Source organism: Calonectris borealis, chromosome 4, assembly GCF_964195595.1.
Source record: "Calonectris borealis chromosome 4, bCalBor7.hap1.2, whole genome shotgun sequence".
NCBI classification, from domain to species: Eukaryota; Metazoa; Chordata; class Aves; order Procellariiformes; family Procellariidae; genus Calonectris; species Calonectris borealis.
In genome coordinates, this window is record NC_134315.1 from 49,028,993 (window position 1) to 49,045,191 (window position 16,199).

Below are 16,199 nucleotides of genomic sequence, written 5' to 3' on the forward strand. Positions count from 1 at the left end.
AGTGGAAAAATGGCTTCACTGGAGGTGGCTAAACTGAAAATACACTTCGTGCCTCAAACACTCTGGCACATTCTTTATCTTGGGTCACTTTTGTATAATAACTTTTGTACCTTTAATACACAAATTGCAGTGGGAAAATAGCTTTGAAATACTAAATACAACACAGCAAACATTGAGAAAGTATTTGTTTGGACTGTTAGCTGCTACAGAATAATTTCATGACAAAACTATTTCAAAAGTTAGGTGAGATGCAGTAAGAAATCTGCGAGAGGTAAGAGAATGCAGCCTTTGTTTTGTAGTGCAGATGAGCCACAGCACAAAAACTTGCCAGGTAAGAGGTGTGAGCCAGTTCCCGTTACACTGAAACTCTAGTATAGATGGATCCTTATTTTATATGCTAGGCATTACTATTTCCATCCTGCCCTCACGGCTAACAGTGGGGAAAAAGCAGGAAAGAAAGGCAATTGGAAGGGTAAGTTCTTGCCTCTCTGAGAAACAGCCCCAGTTTAACAAGCAAGCAAAATGCATTTTTTAACTGATTGAAGTTAAACCAATGCTGACTGCATACATGCTCACCTTCGAGTACAATTTACATTTTACGAAATTTTTCTCAATGTCTACCATAGATTAAGAAACAAATGCAGCTTTAACAAGCTTTCAGGTCAGCTGGGATTGCTGGAACAAGTACAGGTTCATGAACTCAAAACATGTTAAGGAGGTCAAGGAGGATAAAATCTTTGGATAGGGATTTCTGGAGGCTATAGTTTGCGAGAAAAGTATCTGGAAAGTAATGCCACTTCATTTAAGCTGGTGCACTGAAAGAAATAATGGACAGGAAACATGTTTGTGAAGGATGGTTTCACAGCATCCAAAAGGGCAATTCCAGAGATAAAAAATAACGCCTTTGTATTCCCATATCCAATCCATTTGAACACTGTACTGTTCTTTTCAGCAAATTACAGCTTCCATTGTAGAGCTGTAAATGACCAGCTCTCTAGAAAATAGTATCATTTACTTTTTCAGTTTTTGTATTTAACAAAGACTAGGGACAGAACAGACAAAATCTGAAGGAAGAAGGGAACCAGCACGACAATGCACGAAATTGCAGGCAAGTGAAACAATCTCAAAACAAAAGAACCTTTGAACTACGTATCACTCTCTTCCAGTAGAAGAAACAACATAAAGGACTAAAACAAATTTATCCTTTATAAATGTTTACTTTTATTCAAAAATTATTGCATACACAATTACAGAGTCACTTAAGCAGCATATTGAGTGAACTGCAAATATTTACTGTAGCCTTTTTATCCTTGTAGGTTTGCTACTGAGGTCTATCACTTTTTTATTTCCTCTCAACACCTTTGTCTGTTTTGCTAAACTAAAGGCTTCCAAATTATTAACAACAGTTTTCTAACGAACAATGACTGTAAACATAATAAAAACAGCATGCCGTTTTCCCTTTAAAGTTATGAAGTTGGATATTCTTCTGCAATGAAGTAAGGACTCATTTTTTGACAACTCGACTGAACCGTGATGTATACACAGATAGTACTTATGACTTAGTAAGAGAATAACATGTTTAGATGGATAAAGCATTCATTTGTGATACCTTCAATTCAAATGAACAAAACCACAGAAAAGGTGGGAATAATTCATTGCATAATCCTCATTAGCAAGCAAGAGGCTAGAAAATTAGTAATAACAGTAGCACAGATTGAGATTTAGGAACAACTAACAGATACGTATTTTGTAATTGTCACCAAAACTATTTTCATAATTTTATCTGATACTAGTAATATCTCATTTTGTCAGCACTGAACAATTAATACAGTCTCCCAAAAATAAAGGAAAGATTAATTTCTGAACATAAAATGCTTGAACATGCAGAGTAATATTTATACATCTTCTGTGGAGGAAATACAGACAGTTATTGGGCCAGAATTTCCACCATGATACTGTCCCAGCAAGTACGCTATGGATTTTTAAGTCTCTGCTTAATCAGATGAAGTAGTTTAGGAGTATCCTAATTTGAACATGCTAATAATATTGTGCAGGAAGGGAGATGGGGAGGTGATAACTGGGAGTCAGAAGAGAAACGGAGCACACTGCATTCAACATAGTATTCCTTCACAGCAAGCGACAGACTTTTCTGTGGAAACTTTGCGGACCGTTCTGTGGGAAGGGCAGTGGAAACGACAGTCAAGTGACCTTAATCCAGGCAGGGCTCTGCTGCACAAGATGAGGACTTAGCAGCCCTGAAACAAAAGGAGGCATCCCTCCACCACCCGGCCCCCCTTCCTCCCTGCCAGGATTGCACCATCACAAGAGAGAGCAGGCGGACTAGCTCACAGCACTCTCCTCTCCTCATCTTCGAATTTATTCCCACGCCAAGATCTGCCATTTACTACTACTCAGTGCTTTCAACCGATGGATTAATTATTAAGAGATGCTGGAAATTGTAATAATAAAGTCTGTCATTAATGGGACAAAGTGCTGGAAGTTTGGTGGATCACCACCAAAGGTCAGCATTTACTACCAGTCACTCTATAACAGTAACAATTATTACTTTTCTTTATTGCCCAACAGGGAAGGCTGTTCCCCAGTACCAGACAGTGCTGGCTTCATAGCGATGCACAGCAGGTTACCCAGCCTCACTCTATGCACAGGACAAACACAGCTGACAGGAGCTCAACTATATCAGTCCATTTAATTTTCAAATAAAGATTGAGAGAAGGAAAAGAGAGATGGACTGAACAGGAGGTAATTTCCATCTTAGAACAAAGATTATCTTGTCTCATAATTAAATGTTATGTTGCAATTTGATTAATTCTATTTTACAGGAAATAAATTAATTCTTCATCCAATGTATTATCTAGACAGGAAATGTTATCAGTCACAGACAAAGCTATTAGTCTGGTATTATGCAAAACATTTGCTAATCTGTGCCATATAGCTAAGCCTCTGAGAGATAACTGTCACTAATTTCTACTCTGACTTTTAAAAAAAAATCTCACTCAAGAAGCCAGTTCTTGTTTATAACATGTTTGGTACCACTCAGTGTTAAAAGCATATGTATTAAACACCTATTATTCTATCAGTGATTTTAAATCAGGAACATTTTTGATCTGGAAATCCAACAGCATTTGTCCAAGTGCTTTGCCCTGCAAGAAAAAAAAAAACAAACCAACATTTCATTTTACTATCTGAATATACCACCTTTGTAAATTAAGTTTTTAAAAATGGCTCAATAGGGTATTTTTCCTATAATCAGTGTAAAAATTCAGTATGTTTTGTAAGTTTTATGAGTATTTATCTCTACATATACTTTGATATAAATTTTGGGTGAGTTTTATCAAGCCTTGGATTGTAGGTTATCCAAAGTTATATTTACCTTTTCCATTTATTTGGCCTTCTCACTCGTGAATCAATATAATTAAGTAAGGAAAACTATACAGTTGAGTTTTCAAGCATCTAAACCTGAACAGATTGAATAGTTTCTTCAATTTATTGGTACCTAGTGCTAAATCAATTTATTTGGGGTTCAATTCTGCTATCTGATTCATACATAGCATCATTTTATGATGAACAGTCTTCTTGACTATGCTGAGATTATTTGTACACTTAAGCATTTCTCAGCCTATAGTGGCAGAACAGTGCTTTGCTGTAGCCACAGGATTGCCACATTAAGGGATCTCATCTTCAGGTTTAGATGTTTCAAATATTTAATACTCAAATTGTACACTTACAAAAAATGTCAATTTCAGATTCACATAATGTGGTCAACACAACAGATCTATCCATCTATTTTTCTCTTTCATTTTTCTATTAATTATCAGTATTTTAACTGTAGGAGTTATAGGCTAAGCTACAGGAGTTGTCGTAGAGTTAATGGTTTCTGTATGTACTAGGAAATACTTAATCAGAATTGTCTAGTAAATCTGCATTCTCCAAAATGTGACAGCCTTTTTGAGAAGCTAATTTTGCTGGTGCATCTAAAAACCACAGGTAACACATCATAAAGAACATAACTGATTTGAAGACTCTCTTAATAGTTTGTTGTGCACGTCTTTTTCACCAAATATTCTAAATCAACTTTCTACTTCCCTATGTTGTTTTCAAACCTTAAAACAGTTAAGTCGATAACGTATATTAACAGGAAATTAAAAGGAACTAAGAAGTCAAAACCAAAAGCTTCCAGTTCCAGCCCAAAAGTTGGTTATAAAGACACTATGTAATACATAGTTATAAAAGATAACTACATTAAAATCAATGCTTTGATACATGCCTGTGGGTCACTTCTTAGGGATGCTATGCCACCACCACCGAGGGAATTCTTCAGAACAAAATTTAATCCATGGATTCCTGGCAACTCGTATCTGTAAAATAAAATCTACACGTTGTTTCTCACGAGATTTTGAAAGAAACACTTGTACAGAACATCAAGCAAAAGACAGCGTGCAGAAACTTCATGCTCATAATGGCATCCCCCACTGCTGAGCGAGGCCTAAAAGCTAACTGAAGATTAACCTATGGCCTTCCCTGGCTTCTCGTTCCTTCCCCTTACTCCAAATCAACAGTCCTTAGTAGTTTTAAAGTAGGACTGTAAAGTAATCATTCTCCTCTCATTCAACTTCAAAACTCATTCATTTCTAGTGAGATTGTTTTCTACATTTTTTCTAAGAGTTAAAGCCCATATAGAAAACTCCGTGGGCATGAGGTTCAAGATCCAATATGAACTCAGAGAACACAGTGGGCAGAGGGAAGTATTTTTAATATTTCCTAGTTCTGATACTGAAAAATACAAATCGCTGAATTCCTGGAACTCACTTTTACTAACAAAGGCTGCCAGCTAATTGGGAAGGCACCCTCTTTATTATTGAGAAATAACTAGATGAAACTCTTTTGACCAACTACAAATAATTTTATAACAAATGAAAAGTAGAGCTACATTTCAATGCTTTCTTGGAGCCACGTACTTTGTTCAGATAAAATTTTTTTTCTTGTGACAGGCCTATTTTTCTGTTCGTTGCCACTGTAAGCATTTTTCCATCCTTGCTTTTGACTGGTGCAGTTCCAATTTGGAAACTTTTGTAGAAGTTTGGCAAACAGCTCTGCGGTTTCCTAACAAAGTTGTTTCAAATTCCATAAATAGGTCTATTTGCCTCTCCTTGCACAGTTTTTCAGTGTTTTGTCATCTTCCTTGTATTCTTCTTGTTTTTCTTTGTTTTTGCTTTCCTCCAATATTTTGTCTAAGGACTCGATAGCTTTCCTTTTTTTCCATAGGAAAGGATTTAATCAGAGCATCAGCAAGACATGAGGAATAATGGAGAAAGATGGTATCGAATTCTTGCTCTCTGTCTCCAGATGTTTGACTGCTGCAATTTAAATCACACTTCTTCCAATGCCACCTATTTTTCTTTAGTCATCTATCTGATCGTCATCTGTTTGGGACAGATTCTTCAAATCTGTCCTCCGAAATAGCTGGAATTTCTTGCAGTGCTCTTGTACTGCTGATTTTGTCACTCTGAGGTTTGTCTTTTTCAGCTCCTTTTTAGCATTGTGAAAGTTACGGCTGATGCTGATATTCACAGCTCTATACGCCCTTGTATCTTGGGCATATGACCCAAACTTTTCATGGAAGGAGATGTCATCAGCCTATGATTCTGCTGAGTGGCCTGGCAAACGCTTTAGTTCTCATTATGCTCTTGCAAGCAGTAGTCATAGAGTGTCTCACAGGCAAGGAGTTTTCACTGTTCCTTCTACTCTTTCATTACCACACTCTACTTTAGTATTAACATTATTAGTTGGTATTAAGAAGAAAACTGCTGTTAGCATTCTGTTGACCTTCCTTGAAAACTAGTTGCCAGGCAACATTATCACGCTTAAAGGCAAATCCATTGGGAAGGCAGGAAAGTTCGATTAATCCAACAGTGCTCTACTAGACAACAGGAATATGAAGAATAAAGCCATTTCCACAATAAGTCATCTACCTAATTTACTAAATTTAATAGCATAATCAACTACATAGCAGGATCAGAGGACCTCACAAAATTTTCAACTAAAAACTCAATATAAATTACCAATAACCATATACCGTGAGAACTAGAGGTCTACCAAAATACTACACTGTAAAGTTTACCCTAAAAAACTGGCAAAGACTTCCAGGCAGCTAACGATTTCACAACTGGCAGATCTCTCCACGAGAACGAGACTAATGGAATATGTATTCCAGAAGCTAATACCTCAGCTCTCAAAAGAAGTTTCATGAAAATCAATCATTTAAAAAAAAATCAGGAGAGAAACTGAAGAGCCTACAAAAGCAGAAGCAAATGACAAAAAGAGTAAAAGAATTTCATTTCACTTTCTCCAGTAATTCTGGCAAAGGGAGTATGTAATACAAGCAACAGATCTTAATTTGGAACACCACAGAATGGCACATTCACTTCAAGTACTTTGAGGAAATATTTACAGTAAAATACTCTAGCTAAAATTAGGATTACAAAATAATATAAAAAGGGCACCATTTTCAGTATTTTAAGGCCATTTGAAGCATCTGAGCATCCAAAATATATCTGCAGAAAAAATACACTCCCACAATAAAAAAAGAAAAACCACTATAACCATCATAATAGTCTTAAGCAGCAACAATACATCAACCAAAATGTTGGCATGCATTTACCAGCATAATTAAACAACTTCAGTTTAATTAACTGAGATCTAAAAAGAATAAAATATTATCTAATTGTACAATTCAATCAGAAGTTTTAAGAGCTGCTTTTAAAAAGCACAGAAAACAAATAAACCCTTCAAAGAATACTAAGGCTGTGACAGAAACCAATAAAACAAGGAAAATTCACTGTTCTAGCTGAACTCCTATGCTTATGCACAATGGGGTGCCTGCTTAACTACTTCCTTTAAAGCGCTGTCTCTACATATTCAAAGAAGTCAGGTTTCCCTGTGAATTTCCTGTTAAAAATGCATGGAAATAATAATGGTACAAAAATTGTTTAGTGCATTTAAATCAAGAAAAAGACAGGATTCCTCCCATCAGAGGAAAGCAGGAACTGAACCCATAGGCTAAAAGAGTATTTGCATATGAGAGAGACTGTAGAGAAGTAATTTTTTTCCCCAGAATAAATATACGTACAAAAAAGCAATCTAGAAGCATCAGTATCCACATTTCTTGTTCTTCAGCTTTTAGTAAAAATATCCCATAAGAAGAAATCAGCTGTCGTATTTTTATTTCCGAGCATTGGAATGCTCTCAAAACATGAAGATAACCATATTTCAGAAGATGAAACCAGCAAATTCTCACAGGATAATTTTACTATCCTTCTTAAATGACTGACCTAATACCACTAAATGAAAAGTTTCTTATTCCATTTCTTAAGATTATCAGATCTCAATTTGTAAGAGTCTTGTATACAAAACACCACACAGAGAACCTAGCAGGAACACACAGGGCAAGATGGCTAAAGGAAAAAAAAAAACCAACCCCAAACCCAAAACCTTTCACATGTAGTATGATCTTCTAGCTACTCATCTTACTACAGCATTGATGCTATTTCTAATGATGGTACCAATCAGAATTCGACAAACTGACATCCTTTTCTAAACTTTGAGCAAATTTCTGTCTGAATACTGTTATCTCTTCTTTACCCTCACTTAGATTGGTCTGACCTTTCCTGTTGACCTTGTGCATCATCCTGTGCCCAAGAAAAACTGTGATGAACTGTTAAGAATGTACTCTACATAGGGGGAGAAGCAATCACATAGGTTTGGGGTTTTGGGGTATAGGGGGAGGGGTTTGAAAGACAATCTTTTGTCTCTGTGTTACCTGAAAATCTGGAAATTTATGAGTTTTCAGTGTTCTCTATCAAAATAATCCCATCTTTTCTCTGTTCAGTACACCTATTTAATAGCTTTAATGAAAAAGAATGAAAGGCAACTGGCTGACAATCTCAGTTCTGCAGTGAGGCAGAGCCATGGTGGGTATGTTTTTAGTAGCAAAACTAATACACATTTTTTAACCACTCACAATTTAAATAAAGGAAATGAAGGAAAATGAAAGAGTAAGATAGCTCTTTTTATGACAGTTAAAGCAAAAAAAAAAAAATTTAAAAAGAAACTATATAATCTGAAGCACATGAGCATAATCCTTATAATCCTAAATATTTCCACAAAAGGATTTGTTCTTTTTCCCCCCGTAGTTTTTCAATTCACTCACAGAGCTCCATTATCACATCACTAAAGAAAGCCAAAACCAGGAACAGATAATCTAATTAATCAAAATAAATTGGCTTCATCCAGACACAGCAAATTTCAACTTTTATTTATGAACATAAACAGCATTAAGGAATGACAATGAATCAATTTCTAAAAGTATCATTAGGAGGCATGACATTTTTTATTTCTTCCTTTCTCTGCTCTGTTTCAGAGGAAATTCAATTACATTCTTTGTATCACAATTAGATACATAGATTTGTTAGCACTTAGGAAACAGTGGGTGAGATCCGCACTGAGCTGCTTAAGAAGAAAAAGAACAGCACTTACAACTCAAAGATCAGGGGTTAAAAAAAACTCCAAGCTCTCTCTGAGCTTTGAGCTACACTTTTCTGACTCAAGCTCTTTGAACAAGCAAAAAGACACTTAATAGTTTATCCATCACCCATGGAAATATATAATGATTTTGGCAGAATCTCCATATTTGCAGAATAATTTACTTTCTATCAAAACAGGTTTTAAAAGACTGAATGGTTGCAATATTAAGCTTTTGTTTGTTTTTAAAGAGAGACAAAGGTTTAAAATCTGTTGACTGTTCTACTGGACATCCTTAGGAGAATGAGCCCTATTACCTCATGCTACAAGAACAGTGTATGTCTCATTTGCCTGTCCCCAGGAAGGACCCTGAGCATCAGCCAAAGATACCATGAAAACAAAAATGTTACATACGCTGTCTGCTAGCAGAGGTTATTCTTTTGTAGATGAATACCAGGTAAAAGTGTCCTGTTTAGCATGTATTCTCTTTCATATCTTAAAAAGGGAAATTAGCTGTGTTTTTTTCTTTAAATTCTGGCTTGGTATATGTGGCAAAAAAAGTGAGCGAGAGTGGGGTACTGAAACGAATACTGTAAACTGAGTGAACTTCATGCAGATTAAAATGTTTTGCAGAGAAGGGATAGGATGAGGCATGTTTCTGATGGAAGATCAGGTAAGTTTGGGCTCCAGTCTATGCTGGCTGTAAATGTATTTCAGGTAGTGTTTTAGGGATTTCAAACTCCCAGACCTACAGTGGCTCTGAGGCTTAGGAGGCTTCAGTTACTAAGGCTCCTGCAGTCTCCAAATGGTTCAAAAAACAATGGAAAGATACATGTCTCAAAGGACATTAGAAGTCATTTCTATTTTGTAGAGACATTCTGTACTGGAACAGAACAAAGAAATAGCCCCAACAGTAATATGCTAATTCTGGGAATTTAAATGCCTTCACTAAACAGATTCACTGCCTTTGTCCGACTTCAGGAGAGGCCCAAGTTCATGTTCTTTTTCAATGACTATTGCTCAAGTTGCTATTTAAAAAGGCAAAGAAAGATACATAAAAAATATTGAAGACAATACACACAGGTTTGCAATATTTATGTTAACATACTTTAAGACAACTTCTGATACCATCATTTATCTACTGTACAACTGTGAACTGAGCAGCAAGCTACTCACCTTGTTACTAGTTGTTCTTCGGGTTTTTCTCGCTCTAAAAGGTGTTGGAAGTAATCCTCCAGGGCTTGAGCTGTTAAAGTTTTCTTTAGGTATGGATAGTAGAGGGGATGCCGTGCTATCACACCTGTTAGGTATAACTGGTGTTAGTTGGAATAGGAGCTGTTCAAACCAATTTGTATTTATTTTTTCAAAACTGATTTGAGATCCTCCTCTTAACTGAAAGTGTACATACGGATCCTCTTTAATGAACTCCTGAATAAAAAACAATAGTATGACAGCTTTCCCTTTGTCAGTAGAGAGGTAGTGTGGAGCATGACATGAAAGAACGCTCCCAGACTAAGTGATTATTGAACTTTTTCTGGCTGCAAATGTCCCTGCCACTGAAAGACAACTAAAGAACAACAACATGGCAACAACCAACCCATACGCAGTTCTCTTCCCCTAAATGGTTTGCAAGACTTAAGACAAGTAATCGCGATTAACCATAACAAGGCATGATCAGTGACTCAAGGTTTGGTCCTTGCCCCACTCCTTGCATAAGATCCTGACGTAAGTGTGAGAAATCACAATTACATTGTTATTGCTGTAAATACACTTTCATAAGCTTCAGGTAACTTTATGCTGAAGCTGAGGTTCCACAGCAGGATCAGGAAAGCAGATTTGTGTCACAGGGATCTTTTTATCTGTGGACTTCAAAGCTAAATTAATCTTAGAGGTCAAGTTTGTTGTTGTTCCTTAATAAAGCAGTAGTGTCTTTATATCTGAGGAAGTCTATTAGCTATGCACCATTATGATTTGGCAACAGTGGTCAACCGTGGGGAAAGGAAAAAAAAAAAAAGAAACAAGGAAAAAAAAACCACCACAACATTCCTTCATTCTTCAACCCAAAAACCAGTTTCACAAACAAGAACAAGAAAACTATATTCCTAAATATAAATGAACAAAATTAATCAGTTTTAGCACGACAGCTAATAGCAAATCAAATCCCAAACGCACCTTTAATTCATACTGAGCTTTGTACACCACACGCTCTCATCTTCCAACAAGTAAGAGAGCCAATTGTTGCATGCAGAAGTAAGGAATAGAAGGAATTATTAAACAATGCAAGCAGCAGCAAAATCAACGTAAAGAGACTGCACACTGAAATATACCTTTTGGATTAACAATGTAATTAAAAACATTCTCTTACATGCAAGAACAACTTTGGTATTTCCTAACACTGTCAATGTTTTAGCCATATACATGTTACAAAATTCATGTGTGGAAATACTATACATGATCAGACAACCAAGAGATTATATTACATAACACATACACATGAAGGAGTAGCAACTAATGTGTAAAGAAAACCTTAAAAAGGCATTTCTTAACTTTGGAGAGCTCAACTTTGAAACCCTAAACAAAGATCTTTCTTTGTAGTATGACATGCAAGAATTTTTTCTTAGTACCTCAGATTTCAACAGCTGCTAACCAGAAAACTACAGATATTTCATTAGTAAAATCCTTGTTTTATACAGATTTTTTTTTGTTTCAGCACAGACACAATTAAAAAAAAAAAGTCATGTGACAGATTTCAAAAAAAATTAAGAACAACACTTGATACGTAACTCTTATTTAAGAATCTTGCATCACTTCAGAAAGCAAGAAAAAGAAAAATACCTATGTTTGCAGAGTTGCCTTTGTCTCCACTTCTAGTATAGGCAAGATCTTCTAAGCGATAAGTATGTGGACCACTTGGCAGATCTATACAATATAAAAATGAATACATTTTAATGACAGCTACAAATAATAGTACGTTTTGAAGAAATAACCGTCACTTTAAGTGTATCATTTCTGCATTGTTTGTAGTACTCCTGAAAACATTTCCAAAGCTTTCTTCTCAAAGGAACACTTAGAGAACAAGAGGTGAGGCTGGGGCCAAAATTACAAAATTGATCCCTCCTGCTCCGTCTCCCAAATCCCTTTTACCTTTTTATAGCCAAATGCTGTGCCAGGCATCCCCTCTTCCACCACCCTTGAATATGAAAATTCACCTTGGTATTAGCAATGTGGTATCTCTGGAGGAGGCAGAGCAGCTACTTGTCATTTCTTGACTAGCTGACAACTTTTGTCCCCTTAACACACACATCCCTCTGTTTCCAGTGCAGGTGGAAAATACATCTAGTTGCTACTGTCTTGATAATTCTGTAATGTCTGTTTATTCTGATAATGTCTGTAGAAAACAGTCACAATTTAAAATTCCTTTTCAAGACAACATGTGTCTCTCACTTTCATATGCACTGTTGTAACAGTTACTTATTCAGCTGCATAAAAGAAACACAAGATTTCTTTTTCAAATTACTAATTTTGTAAATATCTTAGTATTATCTAAGAAAAGGTCATAAATGCATGCTCTATAGGAAGCCAATCTTAATTTTTTAACTTGTCAACGTCTGAGTATTGGACTTTCAAGCCTTTAGGAACATAAAGACTGTTGCACTTCATTGAACAAAGTTCATAGTAAGTATTATTTTTATCCATTTACATATCAAAAAAAGCAAACCCACTCCTGCCCAAATCCAGAAATTCAATCTCACAGTTTATATACGAGGTTTGATGGTTAAGATACATGGCACAGACCTCTTGCAATCATTGATTACTAAGAGTAGTAGGCTGTCACCATCTAGTTTCTGTTCCCCAAAGCGAGAGATGAGGCGCTCACTTTGCCACTGAGTTTCAGTTATTTGCTGACAGCAGCATAATACTGAAACCTGAAGCGTAGATTACATCCCAGTTTTTAGGCGGTGAGAATCTAGTAATATTCAGCCAGTTTTGCTTCTGATCCAATTTCCCTATGGCTCTCCCTGTCAGCCCTATCAGCTCTCCCGGCATTCCTGGCTTTTCAGTCCCAGCATCTCTAACAGACTCCTCTACACCCCTGACTCGCAGTAGTCTTCTCACCCCTCAGTTGCCCTCTCCTCTGTCGCCTTCCTGTCGTTTTCTCATCCTTCTGCCCTCAAGTGGCAGCTCTCCCCCCCTCTGCTCCTTGGACACCAGTAGAGGGAACATTCAGAGCAGGGAAGCAACAGTCTTCCCGCTTCGCCTTCTGTCACAACTGCTGCTGCTACAGCTACTGGTGGCAGCCACAGGAAGCAACTGACAGAAGTCCAAAACTTTTTGTGTGTGTGTGTGTGTGTGTGTGTGTGTGTCTCTGTGTGTGTGTCTGTGTGTCTGTGTGTGTCTGTGTCTGTGTGTGTGCGTGCGTGTGTCTGTGTGTGTGCGTGCGTGTGTCTGTGTGTGTGCGTGCGTGTGTAACACACCAAACAATTCAGCCCTGGGCACATGCTTGTCATAGAAAATTTCAGTCTAACGTGTTAAAAACTGTCAAATTTTAAGGAATTGAAGAGAGGGTCTTGTAAACCAATTATGTTGGACAAACTTCATATTGCAAGATGCAATGCAATTTGAAAATGCAGTCTACCTTTTCTGTATTGTTATTGCTTCTGCTGAGGATATAAAACTACTGGTTTTTTTTATTTTAGGGAGTGAAAGACCCAACACTAAAGATAATATGCTCTAAATGGCCAAAGGCAGACTATATTAAGAAGTCCAATTACACCGATTTAAATTCAACCACAAAATACCAATGAATGTCTAAATTATACTTAAAATCAAAATTAACACTGTGGTAAGTTCCAGTATGATTTAAATTAAAGTGCACCTACTATTAAGGCATGGATAGACAGCACTCTGAACTGTGTCAAGTGATGAGGTAAACCCAACCCCAGCCAAATCGCCATTACCTTCAACTCCTTTCTGTCCACAGAGAATTGCTAATCCTCAGACATGAGCCAGGCTGATATAAAGAGCTTTGGCAAAGCTGGGTAAGAGAGAAACTATGTCCAAGTCCTACTGGCTGCAGTTTTTACTGTCCCTGTAAGAAAGGGAGGTTGCAAGTCTATGGCAGCGGCAGCTGAACCCAAAAGTTCATTTGGGTATAGGGTGGTAGAGACTGTGGATGACAAAAATGCCTCACTACAACATTGACACAGAATTTGTATAGTGTATCTTAGTTCATGGTACTTATTTGGTGGAAACAGGTCAGGCAAGAGTAGCTACTTACAAGAGTAGCTTTACTGGCACATCTGAGTGGCAATACAGGGAAAATAGTAACAAACAACTGAGGGCTCACCACAGCAACCTCTTCTACTGGCACAGCTGGATCAGATCTTTCTGATCCACCTACTCACACCGCAAATAACAACATATCAATGTTAAACTGCTTTAATTAAGACTTAAATTTTAGAATGTAGATCAGGCTGCTGTCAAAGATGAGCTGAAAGAGTGATTACAGTTTAGTCTTCACTGTTAGTCATGGCAGAATGAAATTTGAAATGGTGAAAGCATACAATGAAGGAGTTAACAAAGGAGGTTTGTTTTGAGCTTGATCCTCACAGTCTTTTCCATGTTCACTTCCATGAAAAATGCAAGCAGAAATGTGCCGTGAAAACTGGCAGAAAATATTAAAGGTTGTATTTATTTAATTGGGGAATATTATTTTTGATTAAACAACTCCATCAGAAGAGGATCTGAAAAAGTTCATCTAAAGCTCATTGTTCATTTTGGACAAGACTACCACACTTCATACACCACAGAAATCCCCTTAATTTTAAGAGTTTTTTTTCAATACATGATTCAAGAGAAAAAAATGTAGTGTTTCTTCAAAGGTTGAAGTTTGACAATGTTTAAACTGTATAAGCTGTAGAAGTCTCTTCTCCATCAGACATTTCACACAGACTGTCTTTGACAGTCTCCCTTTAAACAAAACCAGTTAAAGACAGTGTTTCGGTGTTCTCATTTGTTATTACCCTAATTGATTTATCCTTCATGATCTGTTTATCAGGAAATTGTTTTCATTTAATAAACATCTTAAACAAATCTACAAAAGAATTCCCTTCAAAGCTAGGGCAAATGGTAAATTCAAATTCCACGCTCCCAGAACCACATCTAGCAGCATTTTTGAAATCCATTTTCGCATAGTTTTCTTATCTGTTCAAAGACAACTAACAGTCCCTCACACTTGAGATAACCATGAAACTAAGAAAAATACTTTCCTCCTTCCTAAATGCTGACAGAAAATGTTTTTGCAGAAGTTACTCCTTTTACAGTCTAACTCATTTGTCTATTTCTCATCCATGCCACCCATGCATTAAGCCACAGAAGTAGGTATTTACTCACATACAGAAAACATTTCTATTTTCAACTAAGGGCAAAAGTTTAGAGATCCTTCTCAAAGGAAACAACCAGAGGAGCTCTGCTGTCCCTCAGAAGTGGAGTTTTGCCTGAATAAAGCCTGAACAATTCAGTACTTAAATGCTGATGTCAGGCACCTCAGAAAGTTTTCTCAAATGATAAGAAGGCAACGGGGAGTCCGATAGCTTTCTGTTTCTCCAATATTTAGCATTGTAGTCACCTGGGAAAAAAAAAAATACCAGGAGCTTTGCTAACCCCTTTATTAAACAGAAAATTACTTCCTATTCCTTAACTCGCCCAGTCTGATGGTGCAAATCCCCCACTGCCCTCCTGGGAACTCCCAGGTATCAGAGAGATTCTGGTGTGACATTAGGTTTGCAACAGACATAAGAGCTGAAAATACACTTAAGAGTTTAACTTGTTTCTGTGCGACACAAATCATCGCATTGAAGAGATGTTTGAATAGATAGGGAAAATCAGGCATCCAGTACCAGTGACCTTCAAATGGCAATAAACACATAGTCATATGTGTATTTCAAAATTTCTCTACATGATACAGAACATTCCCCACTAACTTATAATTAGTTGTTACGCTATTCTATTACCAGTTTTGAGAAATACTACTCACCTATATCTGGAATCCAGAATAAATCTTAACATATCGGTGCCTTCACAGCATTAATTTTTTGAGTATACACAGACTTAAATATCTGAATTACTCTTTCACCATTAGTATTATTTTTAGAAATATTTCTAACAAGTAATCTTTAAGTACAGTCACCTGATTTAGATTTGAAAATATCTATCCACAGCTTTAAATTAATTCTCTCATTTCTCTGGTGAGCCGGAATAAAGATTCTGTTTAGACAGAGGGAATTATAAAGTGTGCTATACATTAAGAAATACTGTATATAGTTCTGCCATTAGAAAGAATATAAAAATTTTCAAGTATCTAGCACTTTCAATAATCTGTAACCTAGTACCTAGCTTGTACGAAAAACTCTGAACACTTCCTTTTCACTGCAGACATCCTGACCTGCTCCATTCAGCTCACGGGTTTACCCTTCTCTTTTCTTTCTGCAAAGAATTTGGTTAGACAAGTCTAACAGCAACACAGGAATTATCATGCTGGATCATTAGCCTAGTGTGTTTTCTTTAAAAGTCACTAGTTCCAGGTTGATCCCATTCTTGTTCATTTTGTGAAGGCTGCCATATGGAATAGGGCCAAATTTTAATTATCTAAATGATAAGCA

At 36.7% G+C, this 16,199-nt stretch overlaps 1 protein-coding gene across 1 annotated transcript in view; it reads right to left on the reverse strand.

Annotated features, from left to right (window-relative positions):
- Positions 1-1,197: 1,197 nt before the first annotated feature.
- The window catches only part of LOC142081988 (uncharacterized), a 66,684-nt gene continuing 51,682 nt past the window's right edge, over positions 1,198-16,199 (reverse strand). The window contains exons 18-21 of the mRNA XM_075149447.1: positions 11,374-11,457; positions 9,715-9,838; positions 4,286-4,376; positions 1,198-3,161 (exon numbers count right to left, since the gene is read on the reverse strand). Of these exons, the coding sequence (XP_075005548.1) occupies positions 3,087-3,161; positions 4,286-4,376; positions 9,715-9,838; positions 11,374-11,457 (374 nt within the window). The 3' untranslated portion in view covers positions 1,198-3,086. The remainder of the gene's footprint in view (positions 3,162-4,285; positions 4,377-9,714; positions 9,839-11,373; positions 11,458-16,199) is intronic.